This window comes from Spodoptera frugiperda, chromosome 1, assembly GCF_023101765.2.
Source record: "Spodoptera frugiperda isolate SF20-4 chromosome 1, AGI-APGP_CSIRO_Sfru_2.0, whole genome shotgun sequence".
Lineage (NCBI taxonomy): Eukaryota > Metazoa > Arthropoda > Insecta > Lepidoptera > Noctuidae > Spodoptera > Spodoptera frugiperda.
The window spans coordinates 5,630,703-5,653,648 of record NC_064212.1 but is presented as its reverse complement, the minus strand read 5'-3'; the positions used below and the strand labels follow the sequence as shown (position 1 = coordinate 5,653,648).

The 22,946-nt window shown below is 40.4% G+C and overlaps 1 protein-coding gene across 23 annotated transcripts in view; it reads left to right on the top strand.

Moving 5' to 3' along the window:
• Positions 1–22,946, top strand: part of LOC118273257 (protein muscleblind) — a 237,237-nt gene that overhangs the window by 169,017 nt on the left and 45,274 nt on the right. For 5 of the 23 annotated variants that reach the window (XM_050695240.1, XM_050695214.1, XM_050695264.1 and 2 more), the window contains one exon: positions 18,363–19,024. The exons of 4 other annotated variants lie outside the window; for them this stretch is intronic. In XM_050695240.1, coding sequence (XP_050551197.1) covers positions 18,827–19,024 — 198 coding nt within the window. In that variant the 5' untranslated portion in view covers positions 18,363–18,826. Of the gene's footprint in view, positions 1–11,493; positions 11,730–11,764; positions 11,955–18,362; positions 19,025–22,946 lie in introns of those variants that run through there. 14 more of the 23 variants (XM_050695470.1, XM_050695338.1, XM_050695393.1 and 11 more) reach the window with 9 other exon arrangements.

The following is a 22,946-nucleotide window of genomic DNA, read 5'->3' as shown; positions in this document are numbered from 1 at the left end:
ATATTTCTTCCCTAGTAAAAAATATTTATAAATAGTTACTTTCTTATTGTACTTTATCCGATTTATTTTATATAATTTGTATTTGGTGATGAAACCGGAGATTGACGGGACTTTACCTTGAATTTATTCAGCTAAATACAGTTATACCTAACTATCAAAAGAATGTAGTTATCACGAGAATCGATCCAGTTGTTACCGAGTTATAAATGGTGCAAACGACCCGACATCGTTTTTATTTTCGAAATAGAAAACAGACATTACAATAAATCATTTAAAATGTTACGTCGTTGGAACTATAGTCGGATTAATGTTTGTTTTGCCAGTTCCAAAAACTACAATGTGTTAATTAATTTATATGTAGTTGTATGTCGATGTTGTTCTAAATATTAGACATTTGACAATGATGCAATACATTTGCAGTGTATGAAGTTGCACAATCACTATAAAATTCATTAGTTACGAGTATAAGGTACTACTTCCTAAACATACATAGAAAAGAAAGTTTAACTTTTTAAACTCAACAGAAGCAGATTTTGGCGATCTTTTATTTGTAGTTCGCCTTCGGTGACTGGTCGCAGTTTAGGGACATTCCCTCCGGTATCCTTATTCTATGGCATTTAAGATTACCTTTTGGTATTTTAGTTAGAGTTGAATGATTCTTTTTTCTTGGTATTCATTTATAAATACATCAGATTCGTATGCAAAAGCTATTAATATACGTATGTAAATTAATGATTTAATTATAGTGTAAAACTATTCGCAACATTCTTGGCATGTATGCATAATGCTAATCAGTGTATGTCAAAATTGTATAAACTGGATCTTGTGCAATATCATAACATTATCTATCACAAAGTTTGGCTGTGCAGCGTGCACCCACCGCGTAGTCTCGTTTACCCACCAGCGTTGATATCACAGTTGCGAAATATCGTCTGCGGTTACAATAATATCGCTTTATACATATTTAGAAACCTGCACAGGTCGGTACAGTGTTATTCAATCTGCGACCTATTTGTGGTCGATCGCCGTACAAGACCGTCTCAACCCCCCACCGCCGCCGTGTTCACATCCACCAAACCTGTTATTTGCACTTGCATGTCACGTCGTTACACTTACATGCTTGTTAACTCCACAAAAATATATCATAATGATAGGCAAAAGATTCAGCGATGAAGTACATGCTCTAACTCGCTTTAGTTAATTAACAATTTTAATAAGCAATCATTATTTTAATCGCCTCTCCCGTCACGGTTACCGCTTTAATTTGTACATAGTTTCATAATGTATTTGCCCACATTCTGTTATATTCTAGATTGGTAGCTGAACACGATACTTAATACTAATTTTCTTATTCGTACCTTACCTTAGCTTTTTTATTTAAAGAGTCGTTAGGACTGATGGTAAAACTTATGATCTAGTGTAAAATATAATACAGTTATTGAGAACGTCTCGCCTATTAGTTTTAATCTGCTATGAACATATTTTTTATGTGACTCTGAGCGCGAATAAATATTGAATCACTTCTTCATTTCCGAGCTTCCGGTTGACGAGGACTGGTACGTCGAGCCTAATAAGTGGGTCAAGTAACCCTTTAGCGTGTAGAGGAGTGAGAGCAATCACACGCGCCGCCCGCCTAATTGAAGTCCAATGTCGCGCGGCCCGCCCACGGTGATTGATACCGCCCAGACCAAGCCGGCTTCTAATTCGATTGTGATATTGTTTGGACGCGCTACGGCGTCACTCCCACGAGCCAGAATCTAATCTGTACGCACGCGGATGATGTCATCCCGAGACAGAGATCGCTCGATTCATTTCGAGTGGTCGAACGAGATACGCTCTGGGGAGATTGATGAGTGTCCGTTAAAGCGTGTTGTATCGCGTTGTCACCGTGAAAATAAGAGCTTAAGCAGACATGGCAGAAAGGTGGTGGTGGGGGTTAATTAGTCGCGCCATAGCCATCAATATCCATTAGCGGCGCCGCACGCGACGCTCCACGGGCGAGTCGCGCCGCCTCGCCGCCGCCGTCGTCGCCGCCGCCCTTGACGATTGCCGATATTACTCGTGTGCCGATCCACGATAAGGGTTTGCACTTCCGTCACTGACCGCGGGGTTCTACCGAAGTGGAGCAGACTTGATGGCTCGCAAGTCGTCACTACAACAAACAACGTAATTAATGCACATATTGATAAAGGAATCCAACGATATTGACTATGTATTACCTAAGGTACATTGCCTTTTGTATCATTTGCATAACAGTACAACTTAGTCCTTTCATTTATTAGATTACTGTACAAGCTATTTGTTTGTAAATCAATTGATTTGCACCGGATAACTCTATTCTGTATTCCTTTACATCAAAGCAAGTAATTGATTAATTTATTCACCGACAAGTTTTTTAAATTAATTAATCTAAGTTTTGCGTGACTTTCATGTAACGATTACAATTCAGAAATTCAAAGTCGCCTTAAAATGAATCCGTTATAAAATTAAAGTAATCGGGCTAAGTTCACAAAAAGAGCACGACCCCGTACTTGTTGGCTAACATAATAACATTCGAATACAAAGGCACGACGGCTTTTATTAAAATATCAAATATTGTTTGAGCGTGCATCGAGCCCACTCCAGTGATCCGATATAATTCGAAACTTCACCTTACCGACGATACTAGTAAAGGGTTGGCCTCTGCCCTAATCTTTGAACTACGACTTGACCGTTAATACGCATTTATAATTTGCTCTTCGATTATTTAGTACGGCGGAATGGTACGCCGAGATACGAATAAATTAGTTTCGTGTTTTGAACAAAGCCGGCCCAAAGTTTTGAGTAACGGTCACAGGATCGTTGTAAGAGTTAAACTTATTCCTCTATCTGTTGGTTTAGAGTGCTTTATTGGGATCCGTCTTGTTGTTTTGTTTGGCCAACTTACAATTAAATGTCGTTTCATTTACTCCCACAGACGAAACTGCACAATTTGTGAGATACCATTCACAGGCACCTAATACTGAAAATGTTATTGTTTCCAGAAGGATAGTAATTAATTACATTATAATTTGTAACTACAACCTATTATAAACTGCATTTTTTTAATACCCAATGCACCAAACACTATTATAAAACAAAACAGTATTTAAAACACATTTGCAAGTCAAATAATTATAACACTCGTATTACACATAACGATTATTTTAATTCGTTTATAAAACGAGTTAAAAAGTAGTTGACCGTAGTCCCCTGTGATTGAACTTCGACCGCATCATATTCGGCTAATCGGGTCCCCCAGACGGTCGCGACCCGCAGGTGTAAAGTCGCCCTTACTTAGGCTGCAGCTTCGCCTCATTTGCATAGCCAAGGTATCTTATGCACTGTGCATGCACTCGCTTCTCACTTTATAATTCAAATGATCCACACGAGCGCGCCTGAATTCGAGGAAATGTGAGAATTTGTAACGGAATTTTAGCAGCTATTTAAACTGTGAGTTTCTTTGTTCTTATCTAGAGTCCCAATTCATTTCGGGATGCTTTAGCTATTACTTCGAATAAGCCACCGAATGTTGCAGTTATTTGCATATCTTTGAAAATTAAAACGTCAAACAATAATGATAACGATGTTTATACGAGCTGGTATCAGAGTCAGAGTTAAAACAAAAGAGTAGTTACCATAACTATATGGTTGGGAGACTGGTTCATCGTCGGCGCAACACTCACCGTGACTGGATTTTGAAAGGCATCCTTTGTTAAAGTTTCAAGTCCTAAACGCTTTGGAGTGCAGTTTGAGCGAGATCGTGTTATGACGTAAAAACGTTTATTTAACTTCGTTTAGCAATAACGCACTAAAGGTCGGTGGCTGCACTGCTAATGTATCCATTACGATTTCAAGAAAACGTTCGGTTCATTAAAGTTGCGCACTCTCGTGCTAACTGCTAACCACGGCGGCCTTGCCCCGGAGTAATCAAATTAGATACATGACGTCATAGCATCCAGCACCATTATGTTAATTAACACAAGCGGTGATCTAAACATCGACAGACGATGGATGCTCCGTCGAAATCACCTGGCCTTCTGACCGTTGCAAATAAATGTAACGCGTTACGCGGCGCGCGGCGCGCAGACAAGCAGATATTCTGTAAACATGACGCTTGCTAATGTGATACAGTGAGGAAATCTTTTTCAACACAACCGCAACATCACTGTAGAAAAAGAAATACATAAAACAAACATTACTCTCATTTATTTAAAAATAATCCATCTTTATTTCTTTTAGAACAGATTGCGAAAATTTACTGACCGGAATTATTAAGTTAATCTTCAATCTCCATTGCGAAGACGTAACCAGTTTAAGTAATAATGGTGCCGGATCAAAGCAATATTTTTGAAACATTATGACGGTACGGTCGACCTGGCGGGAGCGCGTAGGTTGTATCCAGCCAAGTGGTAACTTCCTTCATTACGTCACTCTTGTGATTCACGCAATTTGTTCCATAAGATGTAAACACACTGTTTTGGTTAAAGTATTGAACTACGACCTCGCACTTGTCTGCCGCTTGGCCTCGCCTCGTGTCCTTGCTAAATCTAAATCAGACACACGAACAACAAAACTCAGTCGCTATTTACGTATAGATGTCTATGATAAATGAAACTAGGTACGTTTTATTTAAGTTTTGTCTAGCTTTATCGTCCGTACATTCGTCACGCTAATCTTTCAAGCGGGTTTTTGTTTGCTTCTAAGTAAATAACCGCTCGACTGTTTAATGGAAATAGTCAAGTTCCACAACCATTACACAAAACTGATTGCAGAGAAACATGAACACAAATCCAAGCTCAGAACAATATTACGATTACGTCATTCATAAAGTAAGTGCATTTATGTAGGGAGCGAGGGAGCCATCTTTGTGCGACTCCGCTGCGGGCCGCTGCTTGTGATATGAAAAGCAGTTTTCCGTGGAGTAAATAATAGAGCGACAGTGAGAAGGCCTCGTACATCCAGTCCCGTGACAAGTAACGTGTCCCGGGGTAACTTTGTCCCATGCGCCCACACGATACATTCGAGCCTTTTAAACATTTCTTAACTGTATTCTTACAACGCATTTAAACTAACTGCAGATTACTTTTCAACGTTAAATGTCATGTAGTATCTTATAGGTACTGAATTTAATGCTAATTATGTTATCATAATATATTCGTCTTATGAGTCCTTGTTATTCATAAGTCAGTTTAATGAGCGTTATTTTGCTAGGACTCCTTGCACGGTACGTAGAAATTCCACACACAATTCAAGCAACATGATACCATAAGTAAGTATACCCAGACGGCTAATGAAACTTCGCAAAGCCAACACGAGACCGCGCTTATTTAGAGACGACGATGTCGAGCAGATGACGCCCAAACAAATCTCAATATCTGGCATATGGTATGAATATTTAGAGCAGGAGAACGCATCGAGCGTTTCTCTGCACGGCTATAAGACATCGAAAATAGATTGTGCGAATGGGGTTAGACGCACCTGTTATTTGGCTTTCGGGCGGGTGCGGTGTCGGGAGCGCGGGGTGGCAGATTCATTAATAATGGCCCACAATGAGACGCCATTATTTACGAGTTGCGGCAGCCGAGTTGAACCACATCGCACACAGCGCGATGCTTCTAGCTTACTCCCTATCTGGAAACAACAACGTTGAAGCAGTCATCGTGGAATTATATTCGACTAGCTACAAAAACTGTAGCAAAACCTAATACGTTATAATGCGTACATACATTCTGAGTACACTCCGGCTAGCTTCCACTTTTTGTTATACTGCCTCTTTTGATCAATATTCACAGAGCTTAAATTTTCACGATTGAGCATCTAATGAGCTCTATTATACCCACCTCTTGGCTTCTACATATACGGCAGTTTAAACTACACTTTTGGACAACATGCCCATATTAACTGCATCAAAAGCAGCTATATTAGTCTCGACTCATGTTAGCGTGTCCAACGGCTTACATCTCTTAGTATGGTGCGGCCATTGTTAGAATATTAGTTATTTTTAAATCCTGACTATAAAAACAAAACAGTGTTTTATTTTAATCACACTCTTGTTCCTTATGCTCTTTTTCTTTGTTACTTTACGTAAATGCTTACCTAAAAGAAGCATCAAAAATTCGACTCTGTCAATTTCATGATTCACAAATCTTAATATTGCGTCTATGATAGATTCTAAGAGACACGATGATTGGCGTTTTATAACACAAAGGATCTTTTGTGCTCATATATTTTTAATGTTATGACTCAACAGCTTTTTTGTAAAACAGCAAAACGTTTTATAAAAACATACTACTGGTTACTTTGTTGGGTGTTATGTAAAACAACGTTAACCACGTACTTTACAAGATTGTGATTTTCCTTGAACGCGGTGCAGGCTTGTCTAAAAACTATAAAACAAAATGCGATTTCGAAATTCAACAAGGTGTTATAACCGATCAAATAAACAAAGAACCGTCGGACTATATTCGTGCATGAACAGTCAGATAGTCTCACTAGAGGCGGTGAGATGAGGTAAGCGACCTTAAAAGCCACTTAGCACAGTACGCTCTCCGGCGCCGCTCACTGCGTTTCTTATTACTTAGCGAATAATTCGGGTAATAACTAGCTACTCTGAGACCGCTCTTACACTTGACTCCCACCTTACATGTAGCTGCCGTCATTTTACATTCAAGCTCTATAGTCTCCGTACTCTCTGTACTGCATACAACAAAGTAAATAAAACCTCATTTGTTGCCCCTTTACATAATAAAACAATTCATTTCGTTATATTCAAACTAATTAACCACTTTACCTGGCTCGGGCAAATAAAGCACGTGCATTATTAATAAATATCCATTTTTATTATCAAAATTAAAATTAACTAATTATACATTCTTAGCCTTAAACGGCAACTAATTTTAATTTTCCTCAAAGTAGTTATATGAATTATTTATCAAAACAGTAAAAAACTTACGTCATTTCGTGGATACATTTTATCTGAAAATGGTTGAACGGAAATTATAAAGATATTGAGTAACAGCAAAGCACCTGAGGCATTTTCACGTCCGCGTCGATCGGTCACTATAACAGCTTCAAATATCAGCCAATAGGGGTTTTTCATTTCCGTGCCTACGTCACTGATCCGGAACCTATTTCAGTACACGAATCTTCTAAAGATGGTAAATACATCGTATTCAATTTGAAACCGAAGAAAAGTGTACCAAAGAACTGTCCATTTTCTGTTTCAGCTATTTGCGTAAACGAATTAGTAAAACATTAGTTTCTACCAACATGGAAACTGGTGTTATTTTAAGACGTTCGATGCATTTCCTCAAATAGTCACAGATGTATGCAGTTGAATGGATTTTGGTGTAGAGATGAGTGTAGGCAGGCTAGAGAGTAGCAATGCTAAGTCGGATGGAGCGAGTTAATTAACGTTTATGCGGAGTCATCAAGCAGGCGTGAGCGCGCACCGCGCAGCCTTCGGGACAGGCTCAGGAGCGCGACTTCGCTCCGCCGCCTTTAATTAAACGCTGGTACCGCGGTGCTAAGAAGTCATCTACAATCCACTTATCAGCACACCAACCCCCGACTACCCCTTTCTATACATTTAATCAAAAATAAGTCAATTGTACAAAGAAGATGAGAATATAATAGATGCCATTCAAGTCTCGGAACATTCTGGGGTACACGCCGAAGAATATTTGTTTGGAAACTAAATAGAATTGATATTCTTTGTACTTGTATTTTTGCTTTATTAAATGTATAAATAGATTTTCATATTTCCTCCACAAATTCTCATTATTTTACCTATTTATTTGAACTCAGAATTCACATAAAATGACGTGTTCAAAACTATTGTATTATACTGAAAATATCTTCTTCTATGAATCTTGATAAAGACATAAATAGCATTAGCTATAATTTTTAATTTATAGATTCTTTATTTTAATAATAACCATAGACAATTTAATTGGTAATGCAATCACTACCCAATTAGCTCACTGTATTATCTTGTGAAAAACGCGACTAGACAATATCTAGATAACCGAAGTGTAATTGTTCATCTAGCTGCAAGTGTAGATGAAAAAAAAAACAATCAATAAATCACATGTGATGCGTCCGTGCTCCTAGCGGGGTTAGCCAATTACTACGTCGCGCTTCAAGGAAGCTAACCAGTTTCTAAATTCTTCGTATATTTAATTTAGCTTAATTGGTGTGTGGATACACGGCGGCAGGCAGTCGACCGAGAATTGGAGCCTCTTTGTTGGCGAAATCGTGTTTAAAACGGTACCCCCGCGAATTACACATCGTGCGCACTCTCTTCTCTTATCACTTAAGTGGTATTGTTCTGCTCGTATAAACGATTCGTTTTCCCGACGTTCTTTCAAGGTCGACTTAATCGGAAGTCTGAATTTAGTTTTTGGAACGGTCGTTGGCTCGACGAACCTCTAAACAAATTGCATTTGTTCGAAACGGTCGTGGGAGTCGAACTCATATTTCGTGAAAATTGTATTACACATTAATTCTTTATGTTGTTTATAACAAATAATAAGTAAATTATAAACTCCAAAATAAAGTTTTATTTATGTTAAAACTAATTTGTCGCGTGAATCAACCTACAGATATGAATGGATTATTCTAAGGATGATGTCAACCGTATGTTTAAATATGATAAATATTGTCTTTATGAAGTCACAAAAGGAAAGGACAATCGTGTTTGTGGGTGCTCAAATGGTGATGATGTGAATGGTACAGGAAACTCGACGCGTGCGCGGTAAACTGATGTGGAGATGAGCAGCGTGGGCGCACCCCCACTAATTTGTTATTGTCCAACAATTGGCTACTCGACTCTAAGTAACATTCAACGACACACATTTTTAAAAGTAACGGGATCGTATAATTCAGAATACTAATTAGCCTCTCTATTCTTTTCGCTCACCGCGTTAATACTTGTGTATATGGAAGTAACCCGGCGGCCGGCATGCCTAGCTAAGCATCATGCAAGTAATAAACATTGTTCTCGTAATGTTCTCCAGTATCCGCACAAGGAGAGAGGTGCGGTGTACGATTACACGTGCGGCGATTGGTAACCGCGGTGTTGGTATGTGTTCATGTACAATCTACTTATATTTTTATGTGTGTGAGACTGAGAACTGCGTTCGGCGTGGGACGGGGCAGTGCATTTTTTGCGAACACGAGATGAACGGCAGGCCGTTGAACTCTGCCGCTTGTCTCGGTACCAAATTTTGCCAACGGAGCGCATCTTTCAGTATCTTTACTTAGCTGCAATTTTATTGAACTACAGACATTTCTCGGAAGCTAAATACACTGGACTACTTTAACAAATTATGTTCTTTATTGTATGGCGCTCATCTACGTACCTACAGATGAGGATATAATTCTTAAACGATGTATGATTAAGTTCAAATAGAATTGATACGTGAACAATATAGTTTTACAGTTATTGTAATAATGAATGTAGGCTTTGTGTAGGCGCGATGGTAAATAACAGTGGTCGCGTGTCAGCGGTGGACGACGATGGCTTGCCGGCACGCATTGTGAGCAGGCGGGCGGCACGACGAAACAGCTGTCGGTATCATTGCTCACTCATTAGACGGTGAAAAAATTGTTCAAAAACAACTAATTAGCACAGCGGTGCCGTGCTTACTTCCCGTCTTTCATCCGAGAAGAATGTATGACCGACGCGTGCTTTCTTACTTTATGAAGCGCAATAAGCTAGCGACTAGGTGGAGTATAAAGAAACCAACCGCCACCAACCAAGATAATGTGCAATAAAAATTCAGAACGGTGCTCTTCCACGAACGCGATATAGGGTACTGATACGGTTTTGATGCTGCTCCTACTACCAACTAATTGCATGCTAAAGTCAACCCATAAGTGTGATTAACTCATTAGGTTTATTAACACTAAAACGTTCATTGAACGAGTTCGGATAACATACGTATTATCTAAATGCGTGTATATTGAAGGATTCATTGATTAATCCAATATTGGAGTATTTGCGGCTCAGACACATTCAAAGTTGCAAAACAAACACGCTGGATGGGTCGACATTCAAGCGGCTCGACAAGTTCAGATCGAAAAGTTAGGTACTTGACTTTATTCAGAACTTATTTCAAAATACGACGGTCTTTAAAGTAGAATTGAAGGTAACAATAAGTTGGCCTTGTTTCGGACATTGACCACGATTTTACAACAAATGATTTGCAGCTCTGCATTATTAAGATGATAGCCTAGCCAGCCAGGTAAAAAATGACTGGATATTTCGAGTCAAACGACTATAAGAAGCGTATAAACGAGCTTTTAGACGTCACGCTTGGTAGCGTGCGCGCTACAAAAACTAGCACACGTCGCATTCGTGACTGCTGCCGCCTGTGCGCAGCGCCCGCTCTGCTGCACGCCTGGGCCCGTGTCGCTTCGCCTTGCCTCGTCATCGTCATTCCGAACCATCAAATGAACACAACTATGGACCCATCTCTCAAACATAATACATTCATTTTTCTTTTCGTGTTTACGACTTTTCTCAACATGAACTTAAGCATAACTTGATTTATAACGAAACCGAAAACGACGGCTAGTGTGGCTACGGCCACGTGTTCTCATTTTGAAGAACTCAAATCTCGGTAGGAACTTAGAAACGTAGACAAGTTTTAGACGAGTAACTAGTTCCTTACATCTTTTCATTTCAATTGAAACATAAATGGGTTTATGTAATAGTTTAATAACTTTTTACTGAAATTATGTATGAGTGGGCTCAATTTAATGACAGTAAAATAATATTGGTATGATATGTGTTGCATTAGAGTGCACGTTAGTTTGCGAAGGCGAGGGGAGGCAAGCGTGTCCTCGGGCAGGTCACGCGCCACGCAAACTCGTTCCGCGGCGCACTTTCGCCGCTCTTCGCCTGCGCCGGAGTCTGTTGCTAGCTCGCTTGCACACGAAGCTCCCTCCCCCTCGACTAACCCAGTATGGACAACTTAAACCTACCGGACATGTTGCAAACTTGCAATCAAGTCCTTTGTTCTCAGATTTATTTTGGCTATGTGACTGACTCTGATTTTCGAAAACTCAGTTACAGACAGTGTAAACTATAAAAGAGCTTTTACACTTTGTGCTATACGGACTATACCTACCTTAATACGCATATAATATTTGCTTAGGACAGTTTCCTGTGAACCTGTCAAAGTTTTAATCGAAATAAAACTTTTACATGCATGAGCGTCGTTAAAAGAATGTCTTGTGCTCAAGAAGTGGAAATAATCGGTGCAACACATTGACCGGCTAAAACTCTACACAATCGACGGGGCGGGCGGAAGTGTGGCAGTGGCGAAAAGCTCGCAACTGCATGAGGAGAAAGGAAGCGGCGCGCCGCGCGGTGTGATAAGGCGGCTGGCTGGCGTCGGTCGCGGGGTGCGGAGCGGCGAGGCGGGGAGAAGCGGCGCGGGGTGCGCGCGCAACGGCAGCCCCCTCGCCGCGCCACTTGCCTCCCGTCAGTCGCCCGCCGACTCTGCTTGTGCTTGTGTGACTCGCGCCGCTCCGTGCACCGCACTCGTGCTCCGAACACGACGCGTGCCGCCCCGCTGTGGCCGCGAACCGCGACCTCTACGCTACCGGCGAATCGTTTCTCCTAACTTACGTGCAACTTGCTATGTTTTAACTTACGGACATTTTACACTCCCTTACCCGGCTTGTTTATCCCTCATCATGTAAGTGTTACGCTCATTCTATTAAATGCGGCATGATCTCGTCGAAATTCGGAACTCGCGACAAAGTGTATATCGTGAAAGTTTGTGAATAAAAGGCTGGTGTGTTTTGGCAATCGTGTTTTGTACCCATCTGTCTCGTTAGTGTTTGTCTTTGTTTGTGGACGGAGTTAACCGCCGGCGATTTCCGAAATTCGACGGAAAAGTTTCCAACAGTAGGAGCGAGCGGTATGTTACTAGTGCCGGGCGATGCTGCTGGTTCGGTCCGCTCGCTCCGCCGCATGAGAGCTTTCGCCTTGGTTAAAACCTGCTAGGTGCAGAGCGACCTGCGCTACTCGCACGACAAACCCAAGTTAAAGCTTTCATCAATATTACCCATAATGTATAAGTTACGCTAAGTAGTCTTCCCTAATCCCTCATGGAACTTTTCTCCTGCATTATTCAATTTCTTCTAATAGTGAATTTCGCTATTTCTTTGGATTACTAACTTCTTCTTAAATTCTTTATTTCTGCTATCTGTAAGAAAGAGCTTCGGTATTTCTGAGTATTTCTCATTTGTAAATTTATTTTTGTGTTCTGTACATCGACTTTTGTACCAACTGTCTGTACATCGAATTTGACTTCAGAAAAGTTCGAAGCAAACTTTTGAAATGACAAAGTCCTTTTAATTTTGCTTAGTGGCAATAACTAGTAAATCAGTGAAATGACTGCTTTGGGAAATCCTCTGTGATATTCTGAATTGAATGATAAGCCGAAACTTGCATGTTTTATCATATCTCGTCCGAGAAAATTACGTTGGTTTAATCTTATCACTTAAAACAACACAACATAGCGTTGATTCCAAGATAATAAAAATTGAATACAAAAATGTTCCACATCCCGAGTCGACAAAATAAAACTGTTGTAACGAGTGATTTTCCATGAAACGATAAGTGCATGCCTATGTTGATTCTTTTTTAAAACGGCAAGTATATTTGCTGCAAATTAAGTTGGTGATGTCATTGTGAGTGATAATAGTGATAATTACAATCAAAGTATATTCGTTACAGTCATAAATGTTTACAGAAAACATGATAAAGAAATGATATGAACCAAATTTGTGTCGAAATGAACATATTTTGTTCGCAGACAACAATTTTAAAATGTGAAAAACGAGATATGAACATGTTAATTTTAAAAAATAGCACGGCTATATCCATTCAAACGTACAATGGTTTGTTTGCAACGCTTCTACTACGAGGGTAACAGCTGGCCCTACTACCTGCTCCACAATAAAAACGTGTGTCAATAGAGGGCCCGCTCTTTATTATTATTATCGCCACATTTTAGCTCTTAATTTAGAGATTAAAATTGAAATTATGTCAGATTTAAATACAGATACGATTTCCATATCAGGCAAAGATACCACTGAATGGGTAAAAATACTAATGAATTGGAATTCAATCACTGTAAATATATTCACGTACGATTTAGTACGAAAAGTTACAAAGAAACCGAAGACAAATAAAATACCGATTGTGACACCCACAAGATGTCATCTACATTTTGTCCTTTACAAGAAATGAGAGCCAATTGAATTTATTACAGACCGACACAAAACTCGTTTCACGATTGAATAGGATTTTTTTGCGAATTGGGCAAACAAGGAAACTCCGATATTTAATTACTATTTCAAGGATATAATGTCTACAAAGTCTACGTACAGAAGGATTGGACAAAACCTAAACCGTATGCGATAAACTTCCTCTTATCTGTATAATTATCTATTTGGGTAAAATGAAACGGGGTTTAACAGAATTACATCACCAAATACAGCTATCATTTGGAAATTATTTTTTGTTATACTTGCAAATAATTGATAATTTTGGTTGTTTGTATTATAACAATTTATAAAAGAAATGTGTCTGTTAACCAAATCTTTCTAAGTCTAGTAACCGCTTCAAAAATTGTTCAGTGTGTAGTTCATAAAATTACAAGTTGCGATTTTGTTGAATCACTGTTCAAATTGTCACCTTCATTCGACTTTATTCTATCCCCCTTCAAATCATGTACTTTTCTTTACCCTTCGAGGTTCGAAAGCATGTTGTTTGTTTTATAGTCCTACAAACTTATTGTTCACACTGAAATTCTATTGCCATTCATGTGATTTTCGACAAAAACAAAATTTAGTCACTGCGCTCAAAATCCACATCCATGTTTTGTGAGTAAATTCTTTGTCTTTCAAACTTTCTATTCTCGATCTTTTCTTCCGTAATTACGCGGACATAATAAAATGGTATGTACCGTTGTGATTAGTATTGGTGTATTGTGGGGTCGATACGATCTGTGAAGTGTGAGAGCGGTGGCAGGTCGGCAGGCCCTCGCTCCACGTTCGATAAGGCGTGCACATTAACGGGCGTGCAGCAGCGATAGCGCCGGAATCGTGTAATTTGCGCCTCGTAAATTTAAGCCGTCGCAAATTTTTCGCCTCTCTCGCTAATTACCAGTCCGCCGACGTCCCCTGAGACTGCTAAATGTGCCTCGTGCACGTCCCGAATGCGAAAGTAGCGCTAGTTGCGATCTGCTTTGCCTCGCACACGGTAAACAATAGCCTTTGTTTTGGCTACCATGGTTCACCTACGTGTTCAACAAACCATTTAGTTAGAGCTGCATTGAATTTGTATTAAAATTGTGATGATAATCTTATTTTCTATTCAAATAATTATTATTTTGAATGACAAGAAAAGTCAATTTCTGTTAGTCTGGGAACAAGAACATTTAATTTATAGACTAAAATGTTCTACACCCACATTCAATATAATTCAGGTAACAATGTCCTAGTTTGAATTCCAGACATAAAATTAACCGCTGTAAATATCCTTCTAAGTAATTGATAACACTTTTTTCCTTAACGATGTGAGTCAACAATTGCGCGCGTTGACCAACGAATATGGAACCATGCTAGGAATAACAAACGGTGACATCACCGAACACATGCGTTACCAAGCAAAACCGTTCCATTTTCAACCATAGTGGGAAGATTTATGACTTAAATTGCATTACAGGAAATAAGAAATATGACCTTGAATGTTATTTAGAAATCGCAATCTTGGTCTTATGGAAATGTCGCGTTTGAACAAATTTAAATGTGTCAAATATTAACTTAATCAAGGCGCAACGCTAAAGGAAGTTGGCTTTAAAACGAGATTTTGTAGACATTGAGATTACTTATATTCAGAAGACATAGATGAAATAAATGTTTTAATAGATAAATTAATTTGACTGCACTGCTCAGTAAATTTATTTACGCCCATAAACAAGTAACAGATTAAACTAGACGAGAATACAGACGAAGAAGAAATGCTAGGATTGGATTGGATTGTATGTTAATCTAGATGCAAATAATGTTAAAGCTGTGAGTGCACTGAGCGAGACGTTGCTCCGATCAAGCATGTCGAAGGTAAACACGGTGGTGGTTTTTGCAACTGCGTCTGCGGCGAACCGCGACACCACCATCCAAGGTCATGCCGTGATTATACCTGCCCTGGTCTACGCACGTATTACCATTGTCCGGCGGCCTTGCTGTCTGGACAACTTTTTATCGTCCAACTAAACGCTCTACTTGATTACTGCCATCTCCGGTAGCGATAAGTCTAGACAACGATAAGGAAAGAGGACACGTTCCACCAACACTACCAACACATTATTTCAATACAATGAACAAAGTAGCTGGAGTTTTACCTTCCTGTGCCTTTGTTGTACTCAACAGACTTGACTGATTTTACATACTTATTACGGACAAGAATTGCTTCTTCCTAGAAAACTAGAAAAACTTGATAGAACTAACAAAGAGTTAGAACTTGTATTAGCGTTTCTTCTTTTCAATTATTATTCTCTTTTTTTATTTTATTTGTGTCGGTCTTATTACAACATAAGTAAACTTCTGGCCCCAATAACAAGGAAATAATTGACTGGTTTTACATTACAAGAACATAAAATACCTGAAAGTATGCGGCAATTACAATTTAAATGCTCCAATCTTGCTTCATACAATTGTGTCACGTAATGCACAAAAAATAAAGTGCCACAGTCACAGTCACCAGTGAAGGTAACGAATTAACCGGCACCTTTCAAACAGCTGCACCACGCATACAGTCGACCTTACCCTGATTTCTGTCGAACCCAATTCAATCGCAAATTATAAAACCTTCGAAAATTTAATTTACCGCTGGTATACTTTTAGATTCAATTATCCAAACGAAATCAAAATCCTGTCTATGAAACGTGTGAAAAGCACGACTGGGTTATATCATTCGGGAAATTTCAAAACGTTCACTTTCGCAACAATAGTAAAATACCAAAATACGATTTAAAAGGAAAGGCAAAAGAATCTTCCTCGGCGACGCTAAATTGATTTATTACAGTTCGAAGTAACATTATTCTTCTCGAAAGTTTTCCTGTAAAAAGAACGTTATACTTTCCTCAAATAAAAATTTCGTTGGTTTCCAGGCGATATGCTCGCATTCTTATTGTCTTGATAGCTCAGTGGTAAGAGCGCCCTCCTTAACGGTGGGAGGCCCAGGTTCGAGTCCCGGTCGAGACCGTGGATGCGAGCAGATGGTCTGGTTACCGTTAATGAGTGATTGCTAATTTAAAATTTCAATATCTCATCGTGCTTTTCATATACGTACTTAACTATTAAAATCTACATGATTGTCTCGATGGTAACTTGATCGAATCGGCGATCTCACAAAGGCTCGCTCGACTGTTTTTCCCCCTCCCTCGCCCACCCCTGTCCCCGACCGCTCTCACGAGATTCTTATTTAGATTCGCTTCCGTCTGATTGCTCTTGGTAATCTTTTCACTGGGTTATTGAATGTCTTCCCCGTGCGTGTCGAGCACCGAAGGAATCTCCCAGTGATCGGCGCCGACGTGAAAAGAATCGGCCGCCGATATCATTTGAAACCACCATTCTCAATTTCTGGTTTAAATGTAGAAAATAAAAGAACGTCCATTTGCTTTGTGTGCGTTTCTAAAGGGGTGGACTTGATAGGTTGCATTGATAATGGCATAAAAGTATAGTACTTTTAAAAATCGCATTTATTCAACCTTCAATGACCTATGTTACCGTACCGAGTTGGTTACGAAATGTTTATTTGCAAACGAGACGATTACATCAACATAATTTAAAACAACATAATTTGCGGAAAATTGCGCGTACAAAGAAGAGTCAAATAAATTCACAAAGATGTATTGATTAATTTAAACCACAGCGGATACGAATGATCATTACTGTCGTGAACCTCGACGTAACTAGATTTGGTCAACCACAGCACCTCGTAATCACTGTTACCTGTCCCCTTGTTACACAGTACAATCTAATTTCACGCCAGCTAATTTACAGTGTAATTCGTGTCATTCCAACAATTTGTAATAATGAAACAATAATTTACCAATGTTATTGCCTGCTAGTCGCCAGGAAACTTTAAAAATTTAAAACAAACTTGAATGGTTCGGAAAATGTGTTGGAACGAGCGTAGCGCATCCACAACATGTGAAAATCGTCGCGATGCATCCACGTTGAAAATAAAATTTGAAGATTTATGCACGGTGAAGAGCGCGACGTTGCGTTGCCGCACACCGAGCTATTTTCAACCAGGTTATGCTTTAAATAGCGCATTACGATAGGATTTGGTTTCACGAGTTTTTCCCTGTTCCCGGCCTCAGAGCGTTACGTTTCTAGTGGCAGCGCCCACACAAAGAATTTTTCAGTGCGATGATTCCCCTGACACTTATTGGCGTTGCTGCCGTGAATACACTTTTACATCTTTTCTTTCATAGTTTTATTCGGATGATATTGATGTAAAAAATGTGTTATCGCACCATTCACAGGTTTTGGTTCTGTGATGGGATAATGGATAATGTTTCGTTTGTTGTAATCTCGTTTCCCGTTATCAGTAGTGTTGATTCAGCTACTATACACATGGGCTCGTTTTCGATTCAATATACACAGATAGTTCCTACTGAAACAGATGGGTATAAAATAATTTATGTGATTTCGTGAATGTATGCATTGTCGTTGCGGTTCTATTTACTTTTAGTAACAATAAGAAATATGTACAGATAATGTGAACTTGTAATTTGGGCAAATGACCCAGAAATGATAAAAAATATCAATTCCATACAACCTCATTATATCACCCCTCATCATCATCATACTTATTTCTGTGTTCATAACATAATATTTATAACTAGTATGTAGGATGATGATGGGGTAGCAGGTTGGAGGCGACGTTCTGCGGTATGAAGGTACTTTTCTGCCTAGTGCCTAAATAGCCAGCGTCCAACTTAAAACTCGATAACTGCTAATTCCTCTTGCGCACCTTTGATAGAGTTCACAAAGCATTATGTTGCTGGCGAATAACATGCGACAGAACGAGACCTGAAAATAATGATTGCCTATAATCTGCTACCAGTGAGAAAACCTCGTTGGTCCGAGGCGTGCGCTGGTGCGCCCGCGCCTCGATCAGCGCGGCGTTGTCACTGGGCGCGGGCCTGAGAGCGGCCGCCGCGCGTGCTTGCTAACCCGGTAGCCGCTTGTGCTTGGCTCCGGGGCGAAATGCCCGGAGAGTAACCAGTGTGTTTTGTTGTTCGCAGAGTTGAGCCCCGCACCGCACCGGCTTGCTCGCTGACCGCCGAGCCGCTAATCTAGCTTTTTCGCGCCCCACCGTCGCCCGCCCAGACCCGCACCGGCCGCCGCCATGCTCGCGCACCAAGCACCGCTCGCCCTCTACTAAACTCAACCGTCAACATCGATAAGAACGCGTGTGATAATAATATTTTAATACTCGCCTAAATAAGCTTGCAACGTCGGTGTCTTTAATTCTAACTTAATTGTAAGATTAATCAACTAGTAAGTAGGTACCTAGCGTGGTAGCCGCGTCCGTGCGTGTGTGTCGTAGTGTAGTGAGGGTGCGCGATCGACGCCAGTGGCCGCAGCAGCATCTCTCCCGCCGTGTGACCAGTGCATGCTGAGAGCGCGCGGGCGCGCTCGCTCCCCGCCGCCTATGCGCCGCACTCGCTCTGCGTAATTGCGCGCGCATCTACCGCCCCTGAATTTTATGGCAGCAATGGCCACCATGGTGAACATGAATAACCTCTTAAACGGCAAGGACTCACGTTGGCTACAGCTCGAAGTGTGCCGCGAATTTCAACGGAATAAGTGCTCGCGACCCGACACCGAATGCAAGTTTGCGCATCCCCCGGCTACCGTGGAGGTGCAGAATGGAAGAGTCACCGCCTGCTACGACAGTATCAAGGTGAGTTACTTATTTATATTTTATGGATACTGAAGACATGAAATAGCTTATAAAGCAAATAATTCCAAAAACTTGTGCAGTAGCGATTTTCCGGTCGAACAAGAAACAACCCCTCAAGGCGACATTTCGCCGCCTCTATTCCGCTCGCCGACCTCAATCCCAAGGCTAGCTTGAAGTGACGTCACCCCCGCCGTCGCCGTCGTTCGTCTACTATTGTATGGGAATTGGCATAGCGCTAACATAATGAGCAGGACGATGACTCGCAGTCTTAACTTCTCCATACATACATTTATATGCCTACTTGTTATTTTTATTGTCGACGAGATTCATGTTAACGACGCTTTATCTATACAACTCAATATGTATCAGCAAAATGCTCTCGGGTTTTGCAATATTCCACGCATATAAATGAAATACAGGTTAGAATTAAATATCGTTCGTTAGCAAATTTTATGTCAGAGAAAACATGAATATTTTACATCGATTTGCACAAATAAAACGGTTTATCGGTAAGTTTGCTCGGCTATTACGTGCTATAGCGTTATCAACACGGTAGAATGACGTGATAACGGGTAGGTAGGTATTTCGGGCGAATGGAGGGCGATAAAAATTAAAACTGACATGTAAACACGCACCTCCGCCGCTGCATCGCCTCGGGCCTGAGAGCCTTATCGCGATTATGTCCACTCATTCGACTCTCCAAATAACACCGACCTTTTATTTGACTAAATGGTAACTGTAGGTACTCCTTTTCACTCCTATATTTGTTTTCAACAACATACATTTTATTTAACGCTCACATAAATTAAGGAACGCAATTCATTATTTTCAATTCAATAAATCATTTGCTTAACAAATCAAAACGTATACATAGAAAGCATTTTCTCATTTCTTAATACCTATTTCCTTTCGTATTTTCCTTTGATGCTTGGTTGAATAACGCGATCAAGAGATAAAACGCACTGGGATCGGGAAGCGAGCCAGTGCGCCTGCTAAACATTTCTACGTTTACCATCCTGTTCCATTCAATACGGTTATGTTTCAAACGTTGCGACTAGGAATGCTATGATACCTCACCAATATTCACGATGATTTGCTCTGTCCAGCAATAGTCGAGCGATCCGTATGCACCGATTTACTACTGAACATAGAACCCCTCTATATGCCACTAAAATAACAAATCTAATCAAAGAATTCATGTTTAAAAATAGAACCTATTTTTCATTAATCAGGCAGTGTTATCTTATAATTTCATTGTTAAAAAATCCTCGACAAACATTAAAAAACTCGCTATATATGAAACTTGATAAGGTTGTGTGCAAGGAGCCTATTAACTGCGGCAGTATATCACGGCTAGATATCGCATATTGTGTAGCGTACATCAAGTTACATGTGTGAGACTGCAGTAGGTACCTAATTCGCTTAAAGCCGGGCATGATGTTTAGTCCGAGACTCTAAACAATGAGCCGGCGTACATTGTGCGGGCTTTGTGCGCCCTGGTGGTATCGTGGTATCGCACCGTCGCGTCCACACTGCCCGCTCTTCACAATGCTTTCGCTTCAATGCCATTACCTTATTAATCGGCTATCTCGGTCTTTTCTAACTAAACAATAAGTGCATCCATGTTTGTCTTCCAAGAACTCGTAATTCATGCGAGACAAGGAACGAAACTAACGTTATCGTCTACAAAATAGTTTCCAAACTGAACCTAAGCAAAATTATGATGAAAAATCTTAAAGTAATACTCAAACCATCGTATCGTACATGCACGCATTGAAAACCTTCAGCAGTTTATATCCGCGCTCCGAGATAAAACCGCACTTGGACGGAGCTAGAGCTATAGCTCAAGGAAACTTTAAATAATCCCCTGGAGAATGCGAAATAGTGCATCGTACGTCGCTCCGGCGCTAATCTTCGCGATAAAAAGCATCTCGACGACGGAGAATACGCCGCTTATACTGTTGACCGGCGATGGAGCGTCCAGATATTTAACTGGGAGGACGAAAAAGTAAACAACGGCTTTGTGTGAGCTAGTGCTGGCTCTTTGAGGCAGGCTGCCTGCTGGACCGCCGCCCGCCTAATCGCGTAAAGCGAAAACTTCGTTCTTTCATCACTGAAACCTGAAACGGTGTTGTTATTCGATTTTCTCTGCTATAATAAGAGTATTGTGTCTGTTGCGAAAGCTAATAAAGCGGGTCGAGTGCAGTGAACTTAACATTTCGAAACTGTTTCTAAACTGTCGGGACAGAAAATTATGTTGTTTTCTATATAATGCTTACAGGGCAGTTGTTCTCCATTGTTCTCATTCTATGCATTTTAATAAATCCCATCGCTTCCTAAATTGTCGCCTGTGTAAGACTTTCATTAAACAGACCGAATGTTATCCCACAAAAGTTGTCACCGTCTCTGTGGTGGGTATGTACGTAACGTACGTAATCGCGGGCTGATCAAACAAACCCGCGGCTCATCCCGCGTCCCGCGCCGCCGCGCCTTTCGCGAAACGTCTCCCGTGATTAAGCCTTCAATTACACGATATGACGAGGGGGTCATATTTGATTAGGCTACGTGTTGTGTTGATTAAACCGAGCTTATTGCCTTATTCACTTAACCTCACCCACGCCGCTGATATCTACCTGGCGAACGATGCGTCGTATTGTCAAACCGGATTCGCGAACATCATCGCATCGCCTCCGACTCTCAATTTGCTGACATTAAAACGACCATGAAACACTGACCGCGGGCCATGACGTAGGCGTTGAGCAGAGATATAAAGTTTTAATATTCGAGATGATATTATTAGTGGCAAACAGGTATAATACATTATGCTGTTGCATCAATGTACTAATATACACCGGAGTCCAGCGGCGTGATTATGTCACGCATCAATACGTAGTCGGCGTCATCTTGCGAAATCTACTAGATAGTGACTTCATCTTAGTCAACAACTTTGTTCTGGTTGACTAAGTTCTCTTAGTTAGCTACCTAGATACCAGTTTTTATTAGACAGTTGCATTATACTGCCGACTAATAAAAATGGCGTGGTATTTAGCTTTCCATGTCGTAACTTTAGACAAAATAGGTACTATTTATTTGAAAGATTACATTGCACAAATCTTAATTGCTTGTCAACTACTTCGGAAGCCCCTAATAATGATTTATTTTAAGGATTATTTCACTTTGAACTATTTCGTTTATCAGAAAAGCCTTTGTCTATACCCATAATACCCACAAGTATCAGAAACCTACGCATAGAGATACATGTGTATACATAACAGTGTAAGTACTTCGTAAAGGGCAGCAGTGAAAGTGTGCGTGGGCTCAGGTGGTCTCTGTTCGCACAGCTTGCAGTATTGTTGCCATACGTGGGCCGTGATAGATGCACCGGCAGTCGCCGCCATGCCGCCAACCCGCGCTCTATACTCGAAATAGAAGTCCACAACCAACTGGTCCACCCACACGCTCGCTTTCATCGCACGACTTATTTAAGCAAACTCACTTCTAAAAACGAAATACTTTGAAAACTCAAATGAAATCAAAGCAACTTTATATTCTGGTGTAAACGAATTTATGTTACACGCCGATGATTATCACTCCAGGCTTCCAGTTAAATACAAACAAGATATTATTACACAACGCGTACGGTACGAAATTAGCGAAGGAACGCGCTGAAATCCCTACCCTCCAGTTCTTGGAAAGTATAAATCGCTTCAAACAATCCGAACTCGGATGAACGCATGATATTGTGAAACTCGTTGCTGACCTATATAAATTTTATTTTTGAAACTTTGCATTGATCTCTCAATTCAGCAATATAAAAAGAGAATTCATTGCGTTTTAATAAAACATTTTATAGCATGAATCCTTTGACAAACTACCGATCACCTCAACTCCATTTCGTAAATGAGCGAAACTACTGCTAACA